Here is a 26,181-nt window from a genome sequence, read left to right on the forward strand (position 1 = left end):
AGTATAAGTCTTTACAAAATGGTTGAACATGTTGTCATATGATAATTTGTGGCCCAAAAGACAGGAACATCAGGAAGTGTAGGTATCTGCACTATAATTCCTACAACACTGCATTTACAGTTTTCCCTAACGAGATTGTCCTATGGTCAAATTTCTACTTTATTTAATGTATTTCTCTTTATACTATGCAGTGCTGTCTTTTTCTTTCTGTAGCACAATGACAGGGTCTGTCAACAAATTACAGTAAAAAAAAACATTGAAAGCGTAAACGTGAATATTGTCGATCAAACTCCCACCTACACCAAGTTGCAACCTACAATTTACAAAAAATGTCATACAAATTTGAGCTCTACTGTAGTTTACATCAGAACATCCCTCCAGAGTACACTGTTATACTGACAACATGACTAAGCCATTTGACTGTCTTATCCGTACACGATGACACAAGGACTTGACATTCTGATGCACTGACATGTTCATTGACACAAATATTTAGTTTTGAGAGATGGACTAAGGACTTTGAGCAAGAAACTGGCTTTTGCAGGTAATCCATGGTGTTTTGCTATTTGTACAAATAGTTTTGAGAAATAGGGCACTCTAAATGACTGCATGTAGGCTATCTTGTGAAGTGAAAACAAGCTTCATTCTTTGACAAAATGATTTAATTTTGAGTCAGGTTTCCAGTGTTTTGGTAAAGTTAGTGTGTGCAGAGAAATGACGAGTTATATGTAACAAAATGTGGTGTAACAACATGGAATGTGTTTTTGAGAACAAAATGATCCATTTGGCCAGTTGTGTTTTGTAGGTATGAGTCTGTGTTAAGAGTTTAGAAAAAGTATCTAAAGTAATGGGTAAGCGCTTCTTGAAAAGCTTTATTTTTCTTGAAAAAAAAGTTAAACCGAGGTACAAGGCCATAGAAGACAGGGAGGGACACGCCCACGGAAACGCAACGAGTCGCCTGCGTTTTCTACGCGCAGCCACTGATCAGGGAATGGCGCGAGGTTTCCCCAGCAGCCTAGAGGCGCATGCAGATAAAAAAACTTTCCGATTTTCTTTTTTTTTTTTTAATTATTATTATTATTATTATTTTTTAAAACAATTATTCAATTTTCTATCAAGCTCAACACATATGCAAAATAAAAAAAAATGACTCCAAAATCTTACTGACGTATTTACCTGGCGAAAAAAAACCCACAATGTAGGAAATCGAAAAACATTTTCCAATTCCGATTTTTAGGTTTTGGATAGATAAACTGACAAGCGTTACACGGACCAAAAGGCACTGATTGAGTTAATGTTTTGATCTGATCAAAAGCTGCTGTGCATCAATACTCGCTCTGGTCATGCATGCATAGGTAAAATGTTTTTTGGAAGAAAAATAAGAGAAGCCTGTAGGCTTCATCCCCAAAGATCAATATGAACTCAAATACCCAAATAGCCCAAATACCTGTCATTCTCACTTTTTTATTAGGTCGTGGGACTTTGCATCTTCATTAAAAAGTTAAGTGTTCGTAGCGCCATGTTTACAATGGTAATTTTGCCGAGTCGTCCTGTGCTGAATTGTAGCCTAACCTTGGATGCGATGCGACCATCAACGCACTGGTTTACTGTTCGATTTGGGGATGCTACAGTAAAGCGCAGACTACAGTGCCTGTGGAATTCCTCATCGGCTGCTACAGTAGTCTGAGCTGAATTCAGAATCTCTTTTGTCCACACGGACGTTCCATAGACTGATGCAGGCTTGAGCGAAGAAAGAAACCTGAGTAGGCTAGCCTTTACTGCCTGCCTCAAGGCTGCAGAACAGTTAATGTGTCCATAAAAATGGCTGCTGCATTTATTCAACAAAATTAAGATACTGAGCAGCATACATCGCCACGACTTGGCTTATTGCTGGTAAGTCAGTTGCTGCACCAAAATAGCATTCCCAGCTTTGATCAAACGCCGCCATGTCCTTGCTGAATTTGCATTTGGAGATTGCTGAACATCTCTCGTTGTGCTGCTTTGAAAAGCAATATTAGCGATTTCATTAATGCTTCTTTGGTCGTACGGCTAGGATCTTACAAGTTCTCTTTTTTACGCAGAGGCAGTCGTGTTGCGCCTATGGGGGCGGTGGGAGGGAGCGCAAAGTGAGTTGATGGCTAGAATACATGGCAGGCAATTATAATCGTCTTCTGTGATGATTGCCTAATTAATAGAACCCCGGTGCAAGGCAACTTGCCTGTGTGACGCAGTTGGCTGGACATTTCTCTTACTGCTTTTCACGGTATAGCCTACTTTGCTGGTTTTATAAAATGGCCTCCTTCTCGAATGCGTTTTCCTGAGTCCTGTGTCCCTCCTTTTCAGTAGACAGTCGTTTTGTGGTCAGATGTGGGCCTTTTAAATATCGGATTCATGTCCGTTCTATGCCCTGTGCACAGATCTTAATATCATAGGCTACGTAAAGAGGAATGCGTTATTTTCTAGCATTTCCCAGTACTTGTCCAGATTCAGCCACAATGAACTTGACACTCAAGCATACCCATGGCCATGACCATCTAAAAAAACTTCAATCCATTTAGGATGCCTGAAAGCCTTGAATAAATTATCATCATTATTATTATTCTTTTTACCACAAATGTAGTTGCTAAACTGACTCAGTGCTGTTTTAAGGAGCCAGTTATGGCTTTAGACGGTTTGAGGACAGTAATGCTGAGATCATAATAAGACGATAGTGGATATGCCTGACACAACACATTTCCTCCGACACGGCTTGATGAAGAGGGGTTTTATTTTCCTTTTTTTCCCCCAGGGAAAGGGATGTCCACTCCAGATCCTCCAGAGGGAGGAACGCCCAGGCCGGGCCCTTCTCCGGGTCCAGGGCAGTCCCCCGGCTCCACCCACAGCATGATGGGCCGCAGCCCGGGACCGCCCACCTCCTCGGCCCACACCATCCCACCCTCGGGCCCGCCGGGCTTCACCCAGGAGAACATGCACCAGCTCCACAAAGTAAGATGCCAGCGCTAGTCCGGAAAGCCACTCCCTGACTGACCCTCTTTAACTCTGTTATGCATCAGTAGATTTGAGACTGGCCGTGGTGTGGTGTGGTTTGGGTTGTGTCTTTGCAGCCTGGGGAGGGTCCGCTGGAGAAGAACATGGCTGAGGATCCTCGCTTCGGCCAGATGAAGGGGATGTCCATGAGGCCTGGAGCCCATGGGGGTATGGGGCCTCCTCCAAGCCCCATGGACCAACACTCCCAAGGTACACAGACATGGGTGTGAACGGGGTCTATCTGTTGCATCTATTGCACTGCGCTGCACAATCTGAAACAGTCTGAACCTGCTCAATACCAGACTGGTATGTTTGTTCTGGTGTGTTTGTATCAGTAGAACCTTTCAAGCTCTTCATGGTTCTTTGTCTGTCACTGTAGGTTATCCGTCTCACATGAGTGGCTCAGAGCACGGCTCTAGTCCGGTATCCGGCAGCGGTCCTCCTTCAGGTCCTCTCCTGCCCTCCTCGTCCTCTTCCTCCTCTTCCTCCTCCGGGGCCGGTTCCGCCGCCATGGAAACGCCCGAGTCCCAGATGCCCATGAGCCAGCCGGGCCGCTCCGTGGTGTCCATGGCCGGCCCCAGCGGCGTCGGCGGGGGACCGGACGGCCCGTGCGGACCCACCCCCTTCAACCAGAACCAGCTGCATCAGCTGCGGGCCCAGATCATGGCCTACAAGATCCTGGCCCGCGGGCAGCCCCTGCCCGACCACCTGCAGATGGCGGTGCAGGGCAAGCAGCCCATGCCTGGCATGCAGCAGCAGACCATGCCCAGCATCCCGCCCTGCGCCGGGGCGCCCACAGGCCCGGGGTCCATGGGCACGGGGTTCAGCAGAGCTCACGGTGAGAGGAACAGCCAGGACTGACCCCAAAGCACAAGTGCAAGTGACTGCTAGTCTGAGAGAGTAGCAGAGTAGCAATGCATAGTATGTATGTATGCCATCAACCTTTCTTTTGGAGATCTGTCATTCTGGAGTTTATGGTAGTGTGTGTTTCATAGTTCAGTCAATGTCATAGTAGGAATTATTCCCAAGTTTCCAAGAATTGTTTTTAATTTGCAGTTGTTCCAGAAGAACTATCTGATAGACTAACTTCTCTGACTCATAAGTGATAGCCTAACTGTAGGACAGTCTATCTGTTAAGATTTCACACAATCTAATTTGCTATGACCAGGAAGAACATGTTCTTGCTTGTATTCTACGCACTAGATGCTACAGTGTAAGATTTCCCAATGTTATTAGTGTCCTAAATGGAGACTCAAAACAGTTTGTTTTTCAACTAATTTCATCAAGTTTACAGTTCTCCAGGAAAATGACAGTTCCTAAAAGTAGAGCTCAATAAATTGATGTGACGTGCACTGATTTGTTGAAGGGATGGTTGGGCCCAACATGCCCCCGCCGGGTCCCTCTGGGGTTGCTAACATGCAGGGCCAGCCCCCCAGCGGACCCCCAAAAAACTGGCCCGAGGGTGAGTTACACACCGCAGTACAGAATACACAGTGTGTGTGTGTGTGTGTGATATGTGGTGGTACATGGGGTTTGTTTTGTGGTCTCAAATTGTGTACAGCCGGATAGGAATGTAAGGATTTCACTGCTCATTAAATTAGTAATTGTGTATGCGACAGATACGACTTTAACTTGAACTTGAATTTAACTTTGAATTTAACTTTCAACTTGAACACCAACACCTGAAATTGTCAAACTTGCTGCGTAATTGGTTGCAGAAGGTTGCAATACTAAGGATGTGTGTTGCATTTAGAATCTGAAGTTGTTGTTTTTTTTAAAGGTGTTTTTTAAACTAATCTTTGACCTTACCTTACCCTGTTGCCACAGGTCCCATGGTTAATGCTGCCACGCCCTCCAACGCCTCCCAGAAGCTGATCCCCCCGCAGCCCACGGGCAGACCCTCCCCCACGCCCCCCTCCGTGCCCTCGGCCGCCTCCCCCGTCATGCCCCCCCAGACCCAGATGCCCGGGCAGCCGTCCCAGCCCACGCCCATGCAGGTGTCCATGCACCAGAAGCAGATCCGCATCACGCCCATACAGAAGCCCTGCGGCCTGGACCCAGTGGACATCCTGCAGGAGAGAGAGTACAGGTAGTGCTGTAAGGAACACATGCTATAGAGAACAGGGGCCTAAAAACACTACAAGATCACAGGTAGTGCTCTAAGGAACACATGCTATAGAGAACAGGGGCCTAAAAACACTACAAGATCACAGGTAGTGCTCTAAGGAACACATGCTATAGACAACAGGGGCCTAAAAACACTACAAGATCACAGGTAGTGCTGTAAGGAACACATGCTATAGAGAACAGGGGCCTAAAAACACTACAAGATCACAGGTAGTGCTGTAAGGAACACATGCTATAGAGAACAGGGGCCTAAAAACACTACAAGATCACAGGTAGTGCTGTAAGGAACGTCATGCTATAGAGAATAGGCCTAAAAACACTATATGATTACTTACAGGTAGTGCTGGAAGGAACACACATTATAGAGAACAGAGCCTAAAAACACTATACAATTATAGATAGAGACAGCAGTTTAAAGCTTTATGTTATGGGACAATGGTGTAATGTTGTAGTGTATCATTTCTTTAGAGTTAATGTTCCCTTGGAGCGTTTAGTTTAGTTTAGTTTAGTTTGGTTTAGTTTAGTTCAACTTCCATCAAAGTGCTATGCCTCAGGGCATTGTTAAACACGCTCTGTCTTAGTTGAACAGTCTCTGAGCATTCTCTCTGTGCTCTCTCTCTCTCTCTCTCTCTCTCTGTCTCTCTCTCTCTCAGACTGGAGGCTCGCATCACACATCGGATCCAGGAGCTGGAGAACCTCCCCGGTTCCCTGGCTGGGGACCTGCGCACCAAAGCCACCATAGAGCTCAAAGCTCTGCGCCTCCTCAATTTCCAGAGACAGGTACGCTTCTCACACCTGACATGGGCAATCAATACATCAATCAATCAATCAATCAATCAATCAATCAATCAATCAATCAATCAATCATTAACTATAATTCTATTTAATAAAAAAAATCATCATTTATCAAGTATGTTCTTTTTCACTAAATAAATGAATAAAACTGTAACTATAACTTTATTTAACTACATTTACTTTATTGAATTAGCACATCTTTACATTATAATTTTCATCCATATCTCTTTCTCTCTCCCTCTCTGTATCCCTCTCGCTCCCTCTCCTTCTCTCTCCCTCCCTCTCCCTCTCTCTCCCTCTCTCTCTCTCTCTCTCTCCCCCTCTCTCCCTCTCTCCCTCTCTCCCTCTCTCCCCCTCTCCCCCCAGCTGAGGCAGGAGGTGGTGGTGTGCATGCGGCGTGACACGGCCCTGGAGACGGCGCTGGACGCGCGGGCCTATAAGCGCAGCAAGAAGCAGTCCCTGCGCGAGGCCCGCATCACCGAGAAGCTGGAGAAGCAGCAGAAGATCGAGAGGGAGCGCAAACGCCGCCAGAAACACCAGGTCAGCGCAACCACTGACCACTGCTTTATATTATACCACTGTTTTACATCAGCGCAACCACTGACCACTGCTTTATGTTATACCACTGTTTTATATCAGCGCAACCACTGACCACTGCTTTATATTATACCACTGTTTTACATCAGCGCAATCACTGACCACTGCTTTATGTTATACCACTGTTTTATATCAGCACAACCACTGACCACTGCTTTATGTTATACCACTGTTTTATATCAGCGCAATCACTGACCACTGCTTTATGTTATACCACTGTTTTATATCAGCACAACCACTGACCACTGCTTTATAATTATACCACTGTTTTATATCAGCACAACCACTGACCACTGCTTTATAATTATACCACTGTTTTACATCAGCGCAATCACTGACCACTGCTTTAACTTGTGCAGTATGTTATATATATTATGCAGATTTCTGTTAGATTTTTGCGTAGAACTGATAAAATATTGGTAATTCAAGCTTCATGATATACTTTGTGAAAACGTACAGAACCTTAGAGGCACTTTGCTCAAATGCTCTCTAGATTTCTGGCAATAACCCCAAGTTTTCTTTAACTTTGTGTGTTAATAAGTTTATTCTTTCGGTTACAGTAGTATTTTCAGCTAATGAGGTGTGAAGATGAACTCACAGACTATACTGCCTGAGTTCCGCTGCATTAGAGTGGTGATGTGGGATGTGTTTGGTTCTGTCTACACAGGAGTATCTGAACAGTATCCTGCAGCATGCCAAGGACTTTAAGGAGTACCACCGCTCCATCACGGGCAAGATCCAGAAGCTGACCAAGGCCGTGGCCACCTACCACGCCAACACGGAGCGCGAGCAGAAGAAGGAGAACGAGCGCATCGAGAAGGAGAGAATGAGGAGACTGATGGTGAGCACACACACACACACACACACACACACACACACACACACACACACACACACACACACACACACACACACACACACACACACACACACACACACACACACACACACACACACACACACACACACACACACACACACACACACACACATGCACACACACAATCAGATAATTGGCCTTTTACAGATCGCCCCCATTAACACACACCCTCATACACACACACACACACACAATCAGATAGTTGGGCTTTTACAGATCGCCCCCACTAACACACACCCTCATACGCACACGCACACGCACACGCACACACACACACACACATACACATACACATACACATACACATACACATACAGTACACATACACATACACACACACATACACACACACACCCACACATGCAAAGCCACATCAAACAGGCCATTGGTAGAGTCATAGTTTATTAGCAGCTAAGCCTGTTAGTCTGCTTGTTTTGAGTTTGAGCTTGAGAGAGTGAGAATACTCACCTGTTGTGTGCTTCACCCAGGCTGAGGATGAGGAGGGCTACCGTAAGCTCATCGACCAGAAGAAGGACAAGCGGCTGGCCTACCTGCTGCAGCAAACAGACGAATACGTGGCCAACCTCACCGAGTTGGTCCGTGCCCACAAAGCCGTGCAGGCCCTCAAGGGCAAGAAGAAGAAGAAGAAGAAGAAGAAGACGGTGAGTAGAAAAAGACACAAAGGATAAACAGCTCAGCTAGGCAACTCAGAGGAGTGACTCACACTTTTGGAAGAAAGTTGACCATGTGTTTCAGCAAAGATTGCTCTTCTGAGTTCTGACACAGGAAAGCAAATACATTCGATGACCGCATACCTGGTCACTCCAAGTCCAGATAGGTGATGTACAGTAGCATGTGCTCTGTCATGTTGATGACCATGTTGATGCTCCATTGCAGACTTTGGACAGTAGGCCATAATAAAGAGTGGAATGCACTGTGGTCATCAGTGTTTCTATGGGTCATGCTAGAGTTGAGATTAGGGAAGCAACGAACTAATTAAATTTATAGTCGATTAATCTGTTGATTATTTTCTTTTTTAGTTTTAATTGATTAGTTGCTTAATAGATAAAATGCCTAAAAATGGTGAAAAAATGTCCATTAGTGTCCCCCAAATCTTTTGTCCTGAAATGCCTTGTTTAGTCCACATGCCACAATAATTAGTTTAATGTCAGAGGAGTAAATGAAGCAGAACATATTAAAGTTTATATTAAGAATTTTGAGGTATTTTCCCTAAAACAATTACTCACAGATTTAATGACAGAACTGAATGGCGATTACCAAAATAGTTGCCGATTTATTGAATATCTAATAGATTAATTGTTGCAGCCCTAGTTGTGACGAGGTTAAAGGTGGTGTCTGTTAACCTGGTTGAGACGAGGTTAAAGGTGGTGTCTGTTAACCTGGTTGAGACGAGGTTAAAGGTGGTGTCTGTTAACCTGGTTGAGACGAGGTTAAAGGTGGTGTCTGTTAACCTGGTTGAGACGAGGTTAAAGGTGGTGTCTGTTTCTCGTCTGACAGAAGGTGGAGAACGCTGAGGGGCAGCCAGGAGTGGGGCCTGATGGAGAGGTGAGTGGAACGCAGAACACAGAACATAGAACACGGAACATGGCCTACACACCGGCCATTCAGCACAGGAGAGCTGAAGTCCAAGAGAACCTTTCCTCATGACTCATCTCCTCATGATATCAGTCTTTCAAAATGCCTTTTCTGTCCTTCACCTGACTGAGCAGTGCAACACACAGGTTAATAGAAAGAAAAGACTACTCAGAGATGCCTTCACAAAAAGAGTGCTACTGCTGACTACTGACTTTCTCAGACTGAGTGTATTTACCGATATATTTCTTGTGGTTCTCTTGGTTCCCTGTCCCTCTGTCCCCGGTTCCCTGCAGCCACTGGATGAGACCAGCCAGATGAGCGACCTGCCGGTGAAGGTGATCCACGTGGACAGCGGGAATATCCTGACTGGCGGGGAGGCCCCCAAGGCTGGGCAGCTGGAGACCTGGCTGGAGATGAACCCAGGGTGAGTGAGTGAGTGGGTGAGTGAGTGGGTGAGTGAATGAGTGGGTGAGTGAATGGGTGACTTAGTGAGTGAGTGGGTGGGTGAGTTAGTATGTGAGTGAGTGAATGGGTGAGTGAGTGAATGGGTGAGTTAGTGAATGGGTGAGTGAGTGAATGAGTGGGTGGGTGAATTAGTATGTGAGTGAGTGAATGGGTGAGTTAGTGAATGGGTGAGTGATTGAATGAGTGGGTGAGTGAGTTAGTAAGTGAGTGAGTGAATGGGTGACTAAGTGAGTCAGTGGGTGAGTGAATCATTGAGTGAATGAGTGGGTGAGTGAGTGAATGAGTGGATAAGTGGGTGAGTAAATAAGTGAGTGGATGAGTGGGTGAGTGAATGACTTGGTGGGCGAGTGAGTCAGTGTTTGAGTGACTAGGTCAGTGAATGACTGGGTGAATGATTGGGTGAGTGAGTGAATGAGTGAGTGGGTGAATGAGTGGATGAGTGGGTGAATGAGTGGGTGAGTGAGTGGATGAGTGAATGAGTGAGTGAATGAGTGGGTGAGTGAATGAGTGAGTTCTCAAAGGGACTGTGAGACTGTGGGAGACAGAAGGAGAGCTGGTGCTCAAACTGGGATCGTGGAGACATAAAGACAGACTAGAAGATTTCCAGTTTGTGAGCTGGTGCCAATCTCTGAATTTCTGTGTGTCTTAACACACCTCTCTCTCTCTCTCTCTCTCTCTGTATCAGCTATGAAGTGGCACCCAGGTCAGACAGTGAGGACTCTGGCTCTGATGGAGAGGAGGTATGACATCCTTTTTCTCATTATGGCTGCTGTGTCAAATGCCTGATGGATTTCCATAATAATAATCTTTCCACAAGCCTGTTTATTTCTAGATGAGAGCACACTGAAGGCTAGTGGCTCCAACAATTTAGTAATTGTGTAATAATAATTATAATTGCAAAGTAATCAGTGGAAAGCTCTAGTTTCTGTTTTAGCTGTATTGTATTGGGTTTTGTTTTCAATAGTAATGTTTCAAAAGAGATGTCAGTGACTGGCTTGCTATGCAAACAGTGACCCTGACAGAACAGTCGTTAACATGTGTTAACCCCAAATGACTTATAAATGTGTGTAATGTGTTTACGTGTGATGTCTGAGGTGACTGTAACCACTGGCTTGTGGTTTTGTTGTCGTTGTTGTTTGTTTGCGCATAGGAGGAAGACGACGAGCAGCCTCAGTCCTCCCAGGCTACTGCGGACGACAAGAAGAAGATCACTGACCCCGACTGCGAAGACGTGTCTGAGGTGGACGTCCAAAACATCATCGAGTAAGGGACACGAGGGGTCTTTACAAACGCTGACTAGACTCAGGCCAGCAAGCATGGATCTGAACTGGTGCATACAGTCCAAGCTAGTTTTGGTCATGACCAGTCACAGTGAAATCAGGTCACAGTGAAAGCATAGTGAAACTCTGTGGCACTGCAGCAGCCTCAACTACTGGAGGCGGTGTTTTAATCATTGTATATATCTGTGTGTGTGTGTGTGTGTGTGTGTGTGTGTGTGTGTGTGTGTGTGTGTGTGTGTGTGTGTGTGTGTGTGTGTGTGTGTGTGTGTGTGTGTGTGTGTGTGTGTGTGTGTGTGTGTGTGTGTGTGTGTGTGTGTGTGTGTGTGTGTGTGTGTTCCTTATGTGTGTGCGTGTGTGTGCTAATGTATACTTAATTATGTGCTTGTGTGTGCTGTGTGTTTCCTGTGTGTGTGTGTGTGTGTGTGTGTGTGTGTGTGTTCCTCACACCAAAGGGAGGCTAAGCAGGATGTGGATGATGAGTATGGCAGTGCAGCCTTTGCGCGCGGCCTGCAGTCCTACTATGCCGTGGCCCACGCCGTCACAGAGAAGGTGGACAAGCAGTCCTCTCTGCTGGTCAACGGGCAGCTCAAGCACTACCAGGTGACCCCTCCAGTGCACTCTCTAATCAGCTGCGGTCCACGATCGGAAATGGTTCTATATGACCTGCATTTCCTTTTAGATCTGCGGTCACTGTCTCTAATATTGCTTAGTCACAGTAACATCTAGGATATTGTTTATAGTGTGATGAGAAAACATGCGTCTTTTTGGTGTTTCGTTTATGAAATGATTGACCTTGCATCTAGATTCGTTTGTTGTATAAAATAGTTTTTTACTGACTCCTCAGTGTCTGCATGAAGCCAATTTGGTTTTGATCACACCATGAATTGAATTGCAAGTTTAAAAATGGTCATCATCACCCACACATTGCACACTAGGCAACAAAAACATTTGATGTCATCACCTTTATAGTGATGGCATCAGAGCTCCAAATACAGATCTCACTCTCTGTATCCCCATGCACACATTGGTGTTATATTGTCAAGTTTTACGTTGGCGCTTCAAGAATGCAATAGAGAAAAGTGAACAAATCGTAGCAATTCTGATCTTCCTCCTCCCCCTCCTCCTCCTCGCCCTGTACAGATCCAGGGTCTGGAGTGGCTGGTGTCTCTGTACAACAACAACCTGAACGGCATCCTGGCTGACGAGATGGGCCTGGGCAAGACCATCCAGACCATCGCCCTCATCACCTACCTCATGGAGTGCAAGCGCCTCAACGGCCCCTTCCTCATCATAGTGCCCCTCTCGTGAGTAACACAGCCTGGGCCTTTTGGAGCCACCCCTGCACCCTTCACCTTCCAGTTACTCCAACAGTAGAGTATCAAATATGAAATGTATATCAAATACTCCATATGCAGAGTATAAATTAGTTGTTTCTTTAAAGGGGAATCTTAGGCTTTAGTTGACATGTGGTGGAACTTTCTACACATAGATACAGACGGTTAGAAGGTTGACGCCCCCTCTGTGGGGGAAAACATGCTAACATCACACATGAAAGTCAATTGGGCTAACTCGCTAGCAGAACACAAATGTTTTCCCCCTCGGGGGTGTTTCAGCCATGGTAACCACGGTAACTGGGGGCGGTAACCACGATTATGACGAGATGCCGTCTGTATGTATCACGTTTGAGTCATTGTTGCTGCACTTCCACTAAGTGCCACAGGGGGGTAGTCAAGGTGCTGTGTGTTTTGGTCGGCAGGACGCTCTCCAACTGGGTGTATGAATTTGACAAGTGGGCTCCATCTGTGGTGAAGGTCTCTTACAAGGTGAGCAACAGTGCAACAATTTGGTCTTTCTTTTCAGACAAGAACAATAAAGCTGTTTTGTAAGAATGTTTTATGAACTAGACAAACAAAAATCTACATTTATGTATTTAGTTGCTCTCTGGGGTATGCAAAGCAAACCCCCCCCCTCTCTCTCTCTCTTTCCTTCTCTCTCTCTCTCTTTCTTTCTCTCTCTCTCTCTCTCTGAATGTGTCTCTCTCTCTTTTATGTATTTATGCATTTTGTTGCTCTCTTTTCCTCCCTCCCTCTCTCTCTCTCTCTCTCTCTCTCTCTCTCTTTTAGGGGTCTCGTACTGCACGGAGAGCATTTGTCCCTCAGCTGCGCAGTGGCAAGTTTAATGTGCTGTTAACCACCTATGAGTACATTATCAAAGACAAGCAAGTTCTGGCCAAGGTACTGAACTAACACCATACACATACACATACTGTACATGTACACACACTCCCCCGCACAAGCAAACCCTCACATACACATGCTGCAGCACTCTGTCATACAGAGCATGCACAATACACAGTAGTGAGTTTGTTGTTGAGTGTTGTTTTTTGTTGTTGTTTTGTTTCTTGTTTGCTCAGTCAGATATGACCATAAATATCCCATTAGTCTTTCATTAAGTTAAATTAGATTAAATTCAGTTCAGTTCTATATAGCAACGCCTTCCCTGTAGCAACATACTTCTTCAACTCATAGGCTCTTCCCTCATCATCATCATCAAGTTTTCTGTCATGCATCAACTCTCTCCAACCTTTGTTCCAAACCCCCCCAGGGTCCTAAAGTCCCCTCTATTGCATCTCAGTGCTCTTTCGTAGGTGCGTTGGATATAGTTGAGCGGTGCGCGGCGCGCGGTCCATTGTCCCTTGAATCTGCTAGGCACTCATGTATTCATTTGCGCTCTGGCTTCTGACAGTGTCCAGGTAGGTGCACACACACCGTCCAGGGCCGGAACATGGGCCCATGGGGGCATCAGGCTCTTGCGGTCAGGGACTCCCTCCCTTTCTATGTGTTTTTGTTTGTTATTTTGCGTTTGCTGTTTGTTTGTTTGTTTCTTTGCCTGCTTTGTGTGTCATCCAGAATATGATGATCTGTGCCAACAATGGAACCTGATGTCCTGTCTGTGAGTGTGTGTGTGTGTGTGTGTGTGTGTGTGTGTGTGTATGTATGTGTGTGTGTGTGTGTGTGTGTGTGTGTGTGTGTGTGTGTGTGTGTATGTGTGTGCGTGCGTGTGTTTGTTTGCACGTGTGTGTGTGTGTGTGTGTGTGTGTGTGTGCGCGTGCGTGGAACACAGATCCGCTGGAAGTACATGATCGTGGACGAGGGCCACCGCATGAAGAACCACCACTGCAAGCTGACGCAGGTGCTCAACACGCACTACCTGGCCCCGCGCCGAGTCCTCCTGACGGGCACGCCGCTGCAGAACAAGCTGCCCGAGCTCTGGGCGCTGCTCAACTTCCTGCTGCCCACCATCTTCAAGAGCTGCAGCACCTTCGAGCAGTGGTTCAACGCGCCCTTCGCCATGACCGGAGAGAAGGTCTGACCACCGAGTCCCCGTCCCCGTCCCCCGTTGTGAGCGCTGCTGTGTGAAAGACCAGAGGCTGTGGTGGTGGTGGTGGTGCTGCTGCCGAGTGTGGTGGTGGTGGTGGTGGTGGTGGATGGCATGAGGATAAGTGGGCTTGATGGATGTGTGGCGAGGTGGATGGTTTAAGAGAGGATGGAGGAGGAGGAGGAGGAGGAGGATGGAGAGGGTGAAGCCTGAGATCATCCAGTGGAGGAAAGATGGAGAGATCTCAGGTAGACGGAGTTCTTGGAGTGAGTGAGCAGGTGGAAAAAAAAAACATACTTTCGGGGGTTGGGAGGGCAGACCTCGTGCTCGGACATCAAGTGACGTCATATCCTTTCTTTTCCCCCCAGGTGGACCTGAACGAGGAGGAGACCATTCTCATCATCCGGCGTCTGCACAAGGTGCTCCGCCCCTTCCTGCTGAGAAGGCTGAAGAAGGAAGTGGAAGCTCAGCTTCCTGAGAAGGTGCACAGAGAGCTGGGGGACTGGGATCCCATCATGCACCAGCAGAGAGGATTCTAGCTGATATAGACCTCTGAAGTTTGCCTACAAAAAAGCTGCCATCTTTGAGATCCGGTATCTAACATGGGGATATTGAATTATCGCACCTGTTAAACTCTTGTGGGGATGAAGAATTCTGCCTTGTGATTCGGTACGTTAAGTCAGCAAACTTTTTTTTGAGCAAGATTTTTGCTGCCCCAGAGCTAACTTGCAATGCAACTTGCCATAGGTACAGTAGCCTCAGTTAACACCCGGATCTCCTTATATGGGCAAAGATGGCAGCTTTGGTTCTTTTTTGTAGGCGAACTTCAGAAATCTATTAGCAACTCCAGTTTAGGTTAAAGGAGAAATCTGGCCATTTTTCACAGCAGTTGTGGATTTCTCCTTTAAGGGCTTCTGCTTGCACAAATGTAATGTTATGTGTTTGCATCAGCTGAGATCATTTTATCAGCACTTATATCTGATTAGTTTGGAAAACTCTTACTGATATAAGCAGCACCAATACTACTCGATTGCTTCTGCTTACACAATTTTGAGGTTACATGTTAAAAATGTTTACAAAGCCTTCTATTCTGTGAAGCACATTTTTGTTGTTGCGGTCGTGTTTTACAGTTGGCTTGTTGCCAATGTGCATTTTTTAAATCAATGGTAATAACAAGGCCAATACTGATTCACGCATACATTACGGCTAGTTTCTAGATGTTGGTCATCTCTCACTGCCTCCTGACTGTTGTCCCTCTGCTGGCCACCAGGTGGAGTATGTGGTCAAGTGTGACATGTCCGCCCTGCAGAGGGTGCTGTACCGACACATGCAGGCCAAAGGAGTCCTGCTGACCGACGGCTCTGAGAAAGACAAGAAGGTGAGGTGGACAGAGGTGGCAGTGACCTCTGGTTGATGTAGGAAGTGTGTGTGTGTGTTTTTGTTTGTTATTTTGCGTTTGCTGTTTGTTTGTTTGTTTGCCTGCTTTGTGTGTCATCCAGAATATGATGATCTGTGCCAACAATGGAACCTGATGTCCTGTATGTGAGTGTGTGTGTGTGTGTGTGTGTGTGTGTGTGTGTGTGTGTGTGTGTGTGTGTGTGTGTGTGTGTGTGCGCACGTTTGTGTGTACGTGTGTGTGTGCACGTTTGTGCGTACGTGTGTGTGTGGCGACTGTAACCAACATATGAACCACATAAGGAAATGCTATAATAACTGAAATCCCCATTCTCATGTCCTTAACCATCATAAGTGTGTGGGTTTAGTAACCTAGTTAAATATAACCACCGCCCGAGGTGTTCTGTTAAACAGAATTAATGGACGACGGGAAGGCACACGCTGAATTTCCTCAGAAAATAGTATTTCTTCTCTCCGGATAATAAGAGCCTTTCATGTCTTCTTGGAACTGTGGTGTTTCTGCACGAGTCTCATAAATCTGCAATGGCTCCGTTGTGTAACAGGGCAGAGGAGGCACCAAGGCTCTGATGAACACCATTGTGCAGCTGAGGAAGATCTGCAACCACCCCTACATGTTCCAGCAGATCGAGGTGCAGTGTTGCGCACTCTGTGAAGAGTTAGACCAAATCACTGTTAACATATGTGCATTGGGAAACACCAAAGAACATACACATAGTTACTATAACATTGAGCGTATGTTTCACTGCTTCATTCATAAAAATGATCCATAATAATATGGAAGATCTGCGTTTCTGCAGGAATCCTTCTCTGAGCATCTGGGCTTCTCTGGTGGCTTTGTTCAAGGGTAAGCATGTTTTGCTATTCACCACAAACTACATTTCCCAGAATGCCTACTTAAGTATTAACAAACAGTATTAACATGCTCTGACCATCCCCTCTGTCCAGCCCCGACCTGTATCGCGCTTCGGGGAAGTTTGAGCTGCTGGACCGCATCCTGCCCAAGCTGCGGGTCACCAACCACAAGGTGCTGCTCTTCTGCCAGATGACCTCCCTCATGAACATCATGGAGGACTACTTTGCCTATCGCAATTTCAAGTATCTGCGTCTGGATGGTGAGGGAAGGGGATCCACTGGTTTCTCTTCCCCTTGCTCTGTCGTTCTTTCTCTCTCTCTCTCTCTCTCTCTCTTCTCTTCTCTCTTCTTTGCTTCTCTTCTCATGCCTTCACGACATCTCCAGCCATTGTTCTTGGTGGTGCTTATTGGTGGTTAGCTTCTGTACAAAAGAGGCTCATGCATCTCCATGCTCCGTCGATTCTCTCAAGCCATCCTCAATTTCTATTGGTCCTGCTCGAAATAACTACCGCTTTCAAATATCTATTTCCCACCTCCCCACTCTGTCCTGACCAATGAGCACTCTCCGTTTGCAGGCACCACTAAGGCGGAGGATCGCGGCATGCTGCTGAAGACCTTTAACGACCCCGCCTCCGACTACTTTGTCTTCCTGCTCAGCACCAGGGCCGGGGGCCTGGGCCTCAACCTGCAGTCGGCCGACACTGTGGTCATCTTCGACAGCGACTGGAACCCACACCAGGTACCAGTAGCGCTTCCACAAGTCTCCGGTCGCAACCCACACTCCACCGACAGTTGCCATTTTGTTTTTGTTTTTTTTGGAAAAGGACATGCAGGTATTCTCACATCCTGTGAACTTTTCTTTACACTTGGTCTTTCCTAGTATATGTGGGTCAACAGGAGTTGGGCTCTGTGCCATATTTACAATATTTAAAAATATTTACATTACTCCTATGGCATCGTTTACAGAGGTTAAGCAGCACACAATCCTATTGTCTTTCACTGAAATCGAATCAACTATTTTCATCGTTATCGTTCTGTGTTTGGATTATGCTGTGCTGTCCCATTCTGGATGAGATGTTTCCTCACTCACACCTGCTCTCCTCTCCCGCTCCCCCTCCGCCCCCAGGACCTGCAGGCCCAGGACCGCGCCCACCGCATCGGGCAGCAGAACGAGGTGCGCGTGCTGCGCCTCTGCACGGTCAACAGCGTGGAGGAGAAGATCCTGGCCGCCGCCAAGTACAAGCTCAACGTGGACCAGAAGGTCATCGAGGCCGGCATGTTCGACCAGAAGTCGTCCAGCCACGAGCGCCGCGCCTTCCTGCAGGCCATCCTGGAGCACGAGGAGCAGGACGAGGTCTGCCGGTCATTTAAATACCCTAGGGGTGTGACGGTACAAAAAAAATCTTGTTAACCCCTTCTCCTCCACTTCTCTTTTCCCAGTTCTTCTATCATACCCAGAATATAGGCAGGGCAAGGCAAGGCAAGGCAAGTTTATTTAAATAGCACATCTCATACACAGGGGTAATTTATTTTCATTTGTCATTTTTTTTACATAAACAAAAGAATAGAATAATAGTAAATAAATGCGTACAAGGGCAACAGATGTAAATACAGTAGTTTAAAAGTAAAGTAAATGAGATAGAATAATTTAAAATCATAAAGGACAAAGTGGAGTCATTGAAAAAACATTAAAAGATGGCATCTAATTAACAGGAAGTGCATTTTATTAAGCAGAAAGCATCTGAGAACAATTTGGTCTTAAATTGGCCGGAAATCCGGCGATTTTTTTTACATATACAGTCAATTAATTTCTTGTGACCCTGAGTACTGTCGGTACGAGAAAAAAACAAAAAACAATGGGTTTTACCTGCCTTGCTAGTTGCTAAGTTGTTGAGATTGAGTTTCCAGGCAGCTACGGTGCTACACTCTGGGGGCATGAGCAAATCGAGCTAAGTAACACCGATTGTTTTCTGTTTTTTTTTGTTTTTTTTTCGTACCGACAGTACTTGGTGACCTGGAGAAATGGAGATCTACTGTATATGAAAAAAATGTCTAGAGTTGAAACTGGCTACAGTTACAGTTTGGCATTTCTGATGTCGTCTAGAAGTTCTTGAAGGCCTGAAAGAGAGGCCTGGAAGGTGTGTACTGCTGAAGCATCTCTGATAGGCTATCAGGTCCTGTTCCATTTAGTGTCATTTGGTTTAGAAACAAGCAGTGGTGCTTCAAAGTCAATTCTGTGACTCACTGGTAGTAAGTGCAGGGATTTAAGTGTTGATGTAATGTGATCAGTTCTTTTAGTTTTCGTGAGAACCCTAGCATGTGCATTTTGTATCACTTGAAGCTTTTAAGAAGACCTCTGACAACACTATTGCAGTCAGTAACCCTGCTGGAGATAAATGCATGAATGATTTTTTCTAAATCATGTTTTGATATAAGACCTTTATGTTTGCCAATGTTTTTGCAGTTGTAAATAGCTGATTTAGTTATTGTGGCTTTGAAAAAAATGTCTAAGACACTAAGAATTTTAACAGTGCCAGTTGCTTTAAGACCTTTTGTGTCAAGGAGAGTGGCAACGTTTGGTCTTTCCTCTTTTTTCTTTTGTTCAGCTGAAGACAATTTTGAGACATCCCATTGTTAATGTGGTCAGTTTCAAGAGATTGAAAGGGGCAACAGACAGGGCTACGCAATATAAGAATATCGTTTTGCTCTGTGTTCATGTCTTGTTCTAGATGAACAAAGTAAAGATCCGCACACTACAAGCTCCAATAGAAATGGTTTAACCGCCACAACTGGTGTAACGCTTTGGGCAATATCGTCTTGCTGTTGACATTATGTTTCATGCTGTGGTGTAACATGTGGCTCACATGCACTACTGAGTGGGTTAAGTCTGTGTGTGTGTCCGCTCCTCCGTGACCAGGAGGAAGACGAAGTCCCTGATGATGAGACCCTCAACCAGATGATCGCCAGGAGTGAAGACGAGTTTGACCATTTCATGGTTACTGTCTTTTTCCTCTCCCTCTGTCTAAGACCCGCTCATAACCTCTTGAAACTGCATGTGACAAATAGAATACAAATAGATTTTAAAAAATTATAATAAAAACTGTCATACTAATGAAGACCCCACAATACATTTTAGTTGATTTACAGTATTTGATATTAAGACATAACTCCATCTTTCTCTGTTATATTGTCTGACTATCCATGCTCTCTCTCGCTCTTTTTCTCTCTTCATCTTTCCCTCATTTTCTCTCACTCAGTACCTTACACTAACTCCACACCTCCCTCCATGTTGTGTGCCCCCCCCCCCCCCCCCCGCTCCTCTAGAGGATGGATCTGGACCGGCGGCGGGAGGAGGCGCGGAACCCCAAGCGCAAGCCGCGCCTGATGGAGGAGGACGAGCTGCCCGGCTGGATCCTGAAGGACGACGCCGAGGTGGAGCGCCTCACCAACGAGGAGGAGGAGGAGAAGATGTTCGGCCGCGGCTCACGCCAGCGCAGGGAGGTGGACTACAGTGACACGCTCTCCGAGAAGCAGTGGCTGAAGGTCAGGGGTCAACCCACTAGAGGTCACTGAGTTCATGATTAACACCAGCTGAGTTGATTATTGGCTAAGTGAATGACAGAGTGAACTGACTTTGGTTCAAGTTTAAGAGAATTTGGTCCAAGCACGTTTTTTTTTTTTTTTTTTGCATGAAAAACTAAAACAAAAACTGAAAGTCTGAAAAAAGGGGAATTGCAGCCAGTTAATATTTAACCGCTGTTTGCTCTTTTGGTGCGCTTTTGGTTTGCAAACACGTCAGCCTGGAGACAATGAGCTCAATTCATGGCTGTTATCTAGAGATACAGTCAGCAGAGTGTTTTTTTCGGAAGACACTGCCCCTGAAACTAGGGCTTCATCACATGTTAGTATTTATGACTAGGAATGTTAATGACGTCACTGGCCTCACACTGTCATCCTGTGACAACAGAAATGTCAGCTCAACCACGGGAGAAAATACCGAGAAAATACCGTTGTTTCTCAAGGGAGAATACCATAGCTGTCATATTCATGGGTTTCATCCGGTCCCTTTCCACAGGTGTATAAAATCAAGCACCTTGATTATGAATGCAGACTGCATGGTGCTTGATTAACCCACCTGTGGAAAGGGACCTGATGAAACCCATGAATACCGTAGCTGTAGTAGGGAGGGGCAGAATAAGTGCAAAAAGCATTAAAGCATTAAAGTGCATCGGGGGGGGGGGGTTAAGAGTAAGAGCTGCAGGGGGTGAATGATGTATGTGTGTGTGTGTGTGTGGGGGGGGGGGCAACAGGGGCAAGGAAAAACTCCCTTGTCCAGGAAGAAACCATGGGCAGATCCACGGCTCAAGGGGCCAACCCAACTGCCTGGGGTCGTGCTAGTAAAGGGAGCCTGTAATTGTGTGTGTGTGTGTGTGTGTGTCTGTGTGTGTGAGGGGCAGGGGAATCCTAAGGGCAGGCATGTGTGATGTCTTGGGTGGAGTAGTGGTGGGACAGTATAAAAGGGGAGGGGGGGATAACAATGGTGTACTGTATGTATGTATGTATGTACATGATTTAGTGCTGTGTGTGTGGGGCAGTGGCATACTGATGCTTGAGAGGTTGGTAGGCAGTGTGTTGTATGTATGTGGTTTAATAAGATGCCTTCCTTCATAAGACAAGACCTACACGTTTTTATTGTGTCCTTTTAGTAGGCAGGTTAGGTTTTTGTGATTACGGTACTCCTACATTTGTTTTACATTAGACATGGAACATTTTCTGATCATAAATCATTAAATGAAGTATTTAGGGCAGACTGACTGACGATTGTTTTACTCTTATGTTGTCTCTGAGCGGTTTTGTCTTGTTTTGGTGTGACGTGTCTAAGGGGCTGACATGGTTTGGTCTCTTGGTGTGATTCCCCCTCCAAGGCCATAGAGGGCGACACGCTGGACGAGGCCGAGGAGGAGGTGCGGCACAAGAAGGCCACCCGCAAGAGGCGACGGGAGCGCGACCTGGACACGCCGGGCCCGTCCACGTCGGGGGGCGGACGAGGCGGCGGGAGGGAGCGGGGCAGGGACAGGGAGCGGGAGAGGGAGCGGGAGCGGGACAGGGACGACGAGGGCAAGAGGCAGAGGAGACGAGGGAGGCCCCCCTCCGAGAAGATCTCGCCCAACCCCCCCACCCTCACCAAGAAGATGAAGAAGATCGTGGAGGCCATCATCAAGTACAAAGACAGGTGAGGAGAAGAACGTCAAGAGCGTCAAGAACACGCGAGCCACAGACTCCCCCGTGTTCACTCGTGTTCGCCGTACGAGTTTCTACATGAGGGGGGAGCGTTGGGAAAGGGAGCCAAAGATCACGGACGCTTCTTTAGTGGTTCTTGCAGAACATCTGCAAACCATCTCCTCTGAAACACACAGGACCTCTTTAAGAGCTCATAGAACAGCAAAACAAAAACACGTTCCTTTAGTATGAGATATTGTCATCAGTGGGTCCTCTTTAAATATTATATTGGTTATTATTTAATAATGATGGTCATGTTCTCTCTTTGTGGTGGTTGTTTTATATTTCATGTTTATGATTTCTTTATTAATGTTTTGTTGTTGTTGTTGTTTTGCCTTTGGCTGTGGTCCTACAGCAGTAATGGCCGTCAGCTGAGCGAGGCGTTTATCCAGCTGCCCTCCCGGAAGGAGCTGCCTGAGTACTACGAGCTCATCCAGAAGCCCATGGACTTCAGAAAGATCAAGGTCACACACACACACACACACACGCACACACACACACATGCACACACATTCAGTATGTGACTCTCCACGGCGAAACCAGTCGCATGTCGCAACAGAAAAATGACCTTTTATGAGGTCTACACTGTACGGCCGTGAATACATACGTGAATACGTTATGCTGTTTTGCAATAGATTGAACTCTGATATTGTTCTATGTGTGTTGCAAGAGCGCTATGCACCTCACTCTTATTTGTAAACGTAGACACGCATAGTCGCGACACCTGCCACTCTGCCCTACTTGTGCTTGTTCTGAAGCAGCCTGATGAGCCAAGATGGGAGCGACACGGCTGAACAGGGGAGACAACTATGGCCCTGGGGCTGGGGTGGATTAGTAAACAAAATAGCTTGAATGTAGATCAGTAATGTAGAACAAAACCACGAATTGGGTGCAACCTCCCCTTTATCAGTGCTTGTGAAACATTGTGAAGCTCCTCGGAGTTAGCTTCGACCCTTGTGTTGTGCTATTCTCCCTCTTGGGAAAGATGCTATACAATTGTAAACTTTGATCACTAGCTCTTGTCTCATTTTTATTAAGCATGTACGCTTAATTTGCCTAACAACCAATCAGGCAGAAGTGTAGCCTGTTCTGTGTTATGTCTTGCCAGCATGTGAAAGCTGATGGTTTGACTTGACGTGTCTCCTCTTGTCTGGTGTCACCTGTGCTCCACAGGAGAGGATCCGCAGTCACAGGTACCGCAGCCTCAACGACCTGGAGAGAGACGTGATGCTGCTGTGTGAGAACGCCCAGACCTACAATCTGGAGGGCTCTCTGGTAAGGGCTCACACACGCACACACACACACACACACACACACACACACACACACACACACACACACACACACACACACACACACACACACACATACACACATTTGAACTACTTTATTAATGTCAGCAATTCATAATAAATGTACAAAAGGACATAAATGTTACAGATGCAGAACATTGCTAAGGCATGATCCACCAATGTGGGTCTGTCAACGTGCAAACACACACACACACACACACGCATACGCAAATTCACTGGATACACTACATCTGGATACACCATGGCCTGACTTTCAGGGCAGGGCAAACTGTGTACGTGGCCTTTACATGTGCGCGTGTGTGCGTGTGCGTGTGTGTGTGTGTGTGAGCAGATATACGAAGACTCCATAGTCCTGCAGTCTGTGTTCACCAGCCTGCGGCAGAAGATCGAGAAGGAGGAGGAGCGGGAGGGGGAGGAGAGCGAGGAGGAGGTGGAGGCCGAGGAAGGCTCCGAGTCGGAGGGTGAGTCCAGAGTCCACCCAGCACTGTTAGCACAGCGCATCACACAGCTGTTATTTACATTACGTGCCCTAGTTTATCATACCACATCATAGACCCCACAGTGTTTGTGTTGGCGTCTATGGGAACCAGTGCTGTTGGGCCTCTTAGTGTGTTTTGCGCTGTTTGTTTTGGCTCATCTTGTGCATATACAGTATGTACACATGTAGATATATTGTGTGTGTGTGTGTGTGTGTGTGTGTGTGTGTGTGTGTGTGCACTTGCATGTGCGTGTGTGTGTATGTGTGTACATGCACGTGCGTACATGCATGTATATATGTGTGTGTGTGTGTGTGTGTGTGCACATGCGTGTGTGTGTGTGCATGCATATGTGTGTGTGTGTGTGTGTGTGTGTGTCTGTGTGTGTGTGTGTGTGTCAGTGCGCTCGGTGAAGGTGAAGATCAAGCTGGGCCGTAAGGAGAAGGAGAAGCCTGCAGAGAGAGAGAAGAGTCGCAGGCGGGGCGGCCGCACCCGGGCCAAACCCGTAGTGAGTGACGACGACACTGAGGAGGAGCAGGAGGAGGTGAGACTCACACGTGCAAACACACACACACACATACACACACACACATACACTCACACACGCGTACAAACCCCCCCCCCCCCCCCTGCATTTTTACACACACACTCACATGGCATACACACCCATACAAAAAAAATCTGACATGGGCTGACAATCTGATGAGTCAAGTTCATGAACTGAACAATTGGAGAACAATTGGTACTGGGATTTGCAATATTTCCCTTTTGAACACACACGTCACACACACACATGCATGATGAAGCACTAATTCAAACCACCCAAATGAATTGTTGTTGTCGTTGTCGTTGTTCCAGGAGCCCTCTGCTGCTGCCAGTGAAGAGGACTGAGATGCCACAGCAGTTCTCCCCAGAGACAGACAGACAAGACAGACAGACAGACAGACAGACAGACAAGACAGGACAAGACAGGAGAGACAGACAGGAGGACAGAGGTAGTGGCACGTGGCACCGTCAAACCCAGACTAAATCATCAGCTGTGTTCGTTTTCTTTTCTGTGTCACTCGCAGAGTGAGACTCAAGCAGAGGATTCTGATGGGAAAGGGAAAGGGACATCACACACACACAGACACACACACACACCCACGAAAGATAGAGATGTGTGGTCCAATGGTCACCTCGTGCAGGTTTCTCTTCGAGAGAACAGGTGGGAACTGGATGTTGGTAGTTGTTGAGGTGAGGTGAGGTGCTAAGGGTCTGTCCCAGACACTGTGGAAACTAAGGGAATAGATGGTGTACAGAGAATGGGACGGCTCAGGCCACGTGAGCCTGTCATAGTGTGCATATATCATTTAGCTGCTCTCTAGCACTTCAAGTGTAGCTTTAACTTTAACACCTCATCCTGCGCTCAGAGACCATTAAAAAAAACGAAAAAACTAAACGGAGACTGTTTAAACCACCAAATGTCAGCGATTTCTGCAGCTCTACTGCCTCCAATTGAAAACGGACTGATTCTTGTCCTTTTCTCTCATTAAACAAGTCAAGCACATTACGGCAAGCTGCTGAGGATCTGAGAATGTAAAAATACAAACGTGCTGACGTTTCGCCTTTGCTTCGATGCTAAGTGACGTTGGGGCGAATTGAGGTGGTGCTCTCAAGGCATCCGAGCGACCTCCGATCGATTCAGAGCATCCATATTGGTTTTTAAGACTGTCAATATTGGGTTTTCTCCCGAGTGGCGTTTCGGATAGAGAGAGAGAGAGAGAGCAGCTCTTCCACATTACACGTTTCCCACCCAAATCCCCTGCTGGAGACTCCTCCTCGAGTGGTAACCAAGCCAAACTGTAACTCAAGTGACTGTTGTGTTTTTAGTTAGACAAAAGAGGCGCACGGATGTAGATGTTTGTACAGAAACCCTAGTGTAGACATAGGAGCACTCCCCAGTGAGGTGGTACCGCATCGCCCTTTTTCAACCCTCCGCTTACCCTCAGTGCACCCCAGAATCAGCTCAGTAGCTTTGTGTGATGTCCCCTTTGTTTCCGCGGCATGTGTGTATGCGTGTGTGTGTGTGTGTGTGTGTGTGTGTGGGTGTGTGTGTGGGTGGGTGGGTATGTGTGTCTATGTTTTTATTAGAGATGCTTAGATGCTAGCAACCCCCCAGGGGTCATTTCTTAAGATCATTTATATCCTGTGTTGTAACCAATGTCACAAGAAGTTTAAGACCTGCAATAAAACGTAATGACAGTGTTTCCCTGTTTGATTGTCAAATTAATAATAATAAAAAAAACTTTTATTGTTTTTTCTTCTGTTGTTTAGGTTACATGTAGTTGTTTAGTAAACATCCTTATCCAGAGTGACTTACGGTACAACGTTCACTGCCTGGACTCTCTTTTCCTGTACAGCTCATAGGTGTCACAGGAAGTTGTGGGTGATTGCGTTATGTTTTGAGGCGGTTTATCCTCCTCTGCTAAAAGTAGAAATGCAGCTACCTACCAACATGTACAACATTCCAATGCGGCACGTACACATGCATGCCATACATATATTTCTGATTGTAGTGCATGCCTTTCACTTAGTGTAATAGCATGGTGTGATCATAAACATTCCCATTAGGACTTGTCACAGAGTGCCACCGATAGTTCTGCATGCCTTTCACTTAGTGTAATAGTATGGTGCGATACACGTTCCCATTAGGACTT

At 46.4% G+C, this 26,181-nt stretch overlaps 1 protein-coding gene across 4 annotated transcripts; it reads left to right on the forward strand.

Moving 5' to 3' along the window:
- The first annotated feature begins 1,721 nt into the window (after window positions 1-1,721).
- On the forward strand, window positions 1,722-25,731 carry LOC134093557 (transcription activator BRG1). 4 transcript variants are annotated; one of them, XM_062546685.1, is made up of 35 exons: window positions 1,722-1,893; window positions 2,789-2,985; window positions 3,105-3,237; window positions 3,407-3,865; window positions 4,394-4,489; window positions 4,855-5,116; window positions 5,808-5,934; window positions 6,316-6,489; window positions 7,214-7,387; window positions 7,915-8,088; window positions 8,945-8,992; window positions 9,316-9,446; window positions 10,173-10,227; window positions 10,638-10,750; window positions 11,220-11,367; window positions 11,908-12,071; window positions 12,524-12,590; window positions 12,891-13,001; window positions 13,891-14,133; window positions 14,514-14,627; window positions 15,416-15,523; window positions 16,104-16,190; window positions 16,359-16,405; window positions 16,507-16,673; window positions 16,989-17,152; window positions 17,540-17,767; window positions 17,854-17,898; window positions 19,331-19,408; window positions 19,738-19,956; window positions 21,339-21,646; window positions 22,049-22,157; window positions 22,867-22,968; window positions 23,338-23,467; window positions 23,884-24,026; window positions 24,341-25,731. In XM_062546685.1, exons 2-35 carry the CDS (start codon window positions 2,797-2,799, stop codon window positions 24,371-24,373), a joined length of 4,950 nt encoding a protein of 1,649 aa, XP_062402669.1. In that variant the 5' UTR covers window positions 1,722-1,893; window positions 2,789-2,796; the 3' UTR covers window positions 24,374-25,731. The 4 variants fall into 4 exon arrangements, with proteins under 4 accessions (XP_062402669.1, XP_062402651.1, XP_062402677.1 ...); XM_062546667.1 differs by having other exon boundaries at window positions 8,945-8,991; window positions 9,282-9,446; XM_062546693.1 differs by lacking the exon at window positions 17,854-17,898.
- The last annotated feature ends 450 nt before the right edge of the window (window positions 25,732-26,181 follow it).

Source organism: Sardina pilchardus, chromosome 1 (assembly GCF_963854185.1).
Source record: "Sardina pilchardus chromosome 1, fSarPil1.1, whole genome shotgun sequence".
Lineage (NCBI taxonomy): Eukaryota > Metazoa > Chordata > Actinopteri > Clupeiformes > Clupeidae > Sardina > Sardina pilchardus.

Coding starts and splice junctions, on each gene's coding strand:
- LOC134093557 (XM_062546667.1), top strand. CDS start 2,797: ATGTCCACTCCAGATCCTCCAGAGGGAGGAACGCCCAGGCCGGGCCCT. Junction 3,866..4,393: donor GGGGTTCAGCAGAGCTCACG/GTGAGAGGAACA, acceptor GATTTGTTGAAG/GGATGGTTGGGCCCAACATG. Junction 19,957..21,338: donor CCGAGAAGCAGTGGCTGAAG/GTCAGGGGTCAA, acceptor TCCCCCTCCAAG/GCCATAGAGGGCGACACGCT.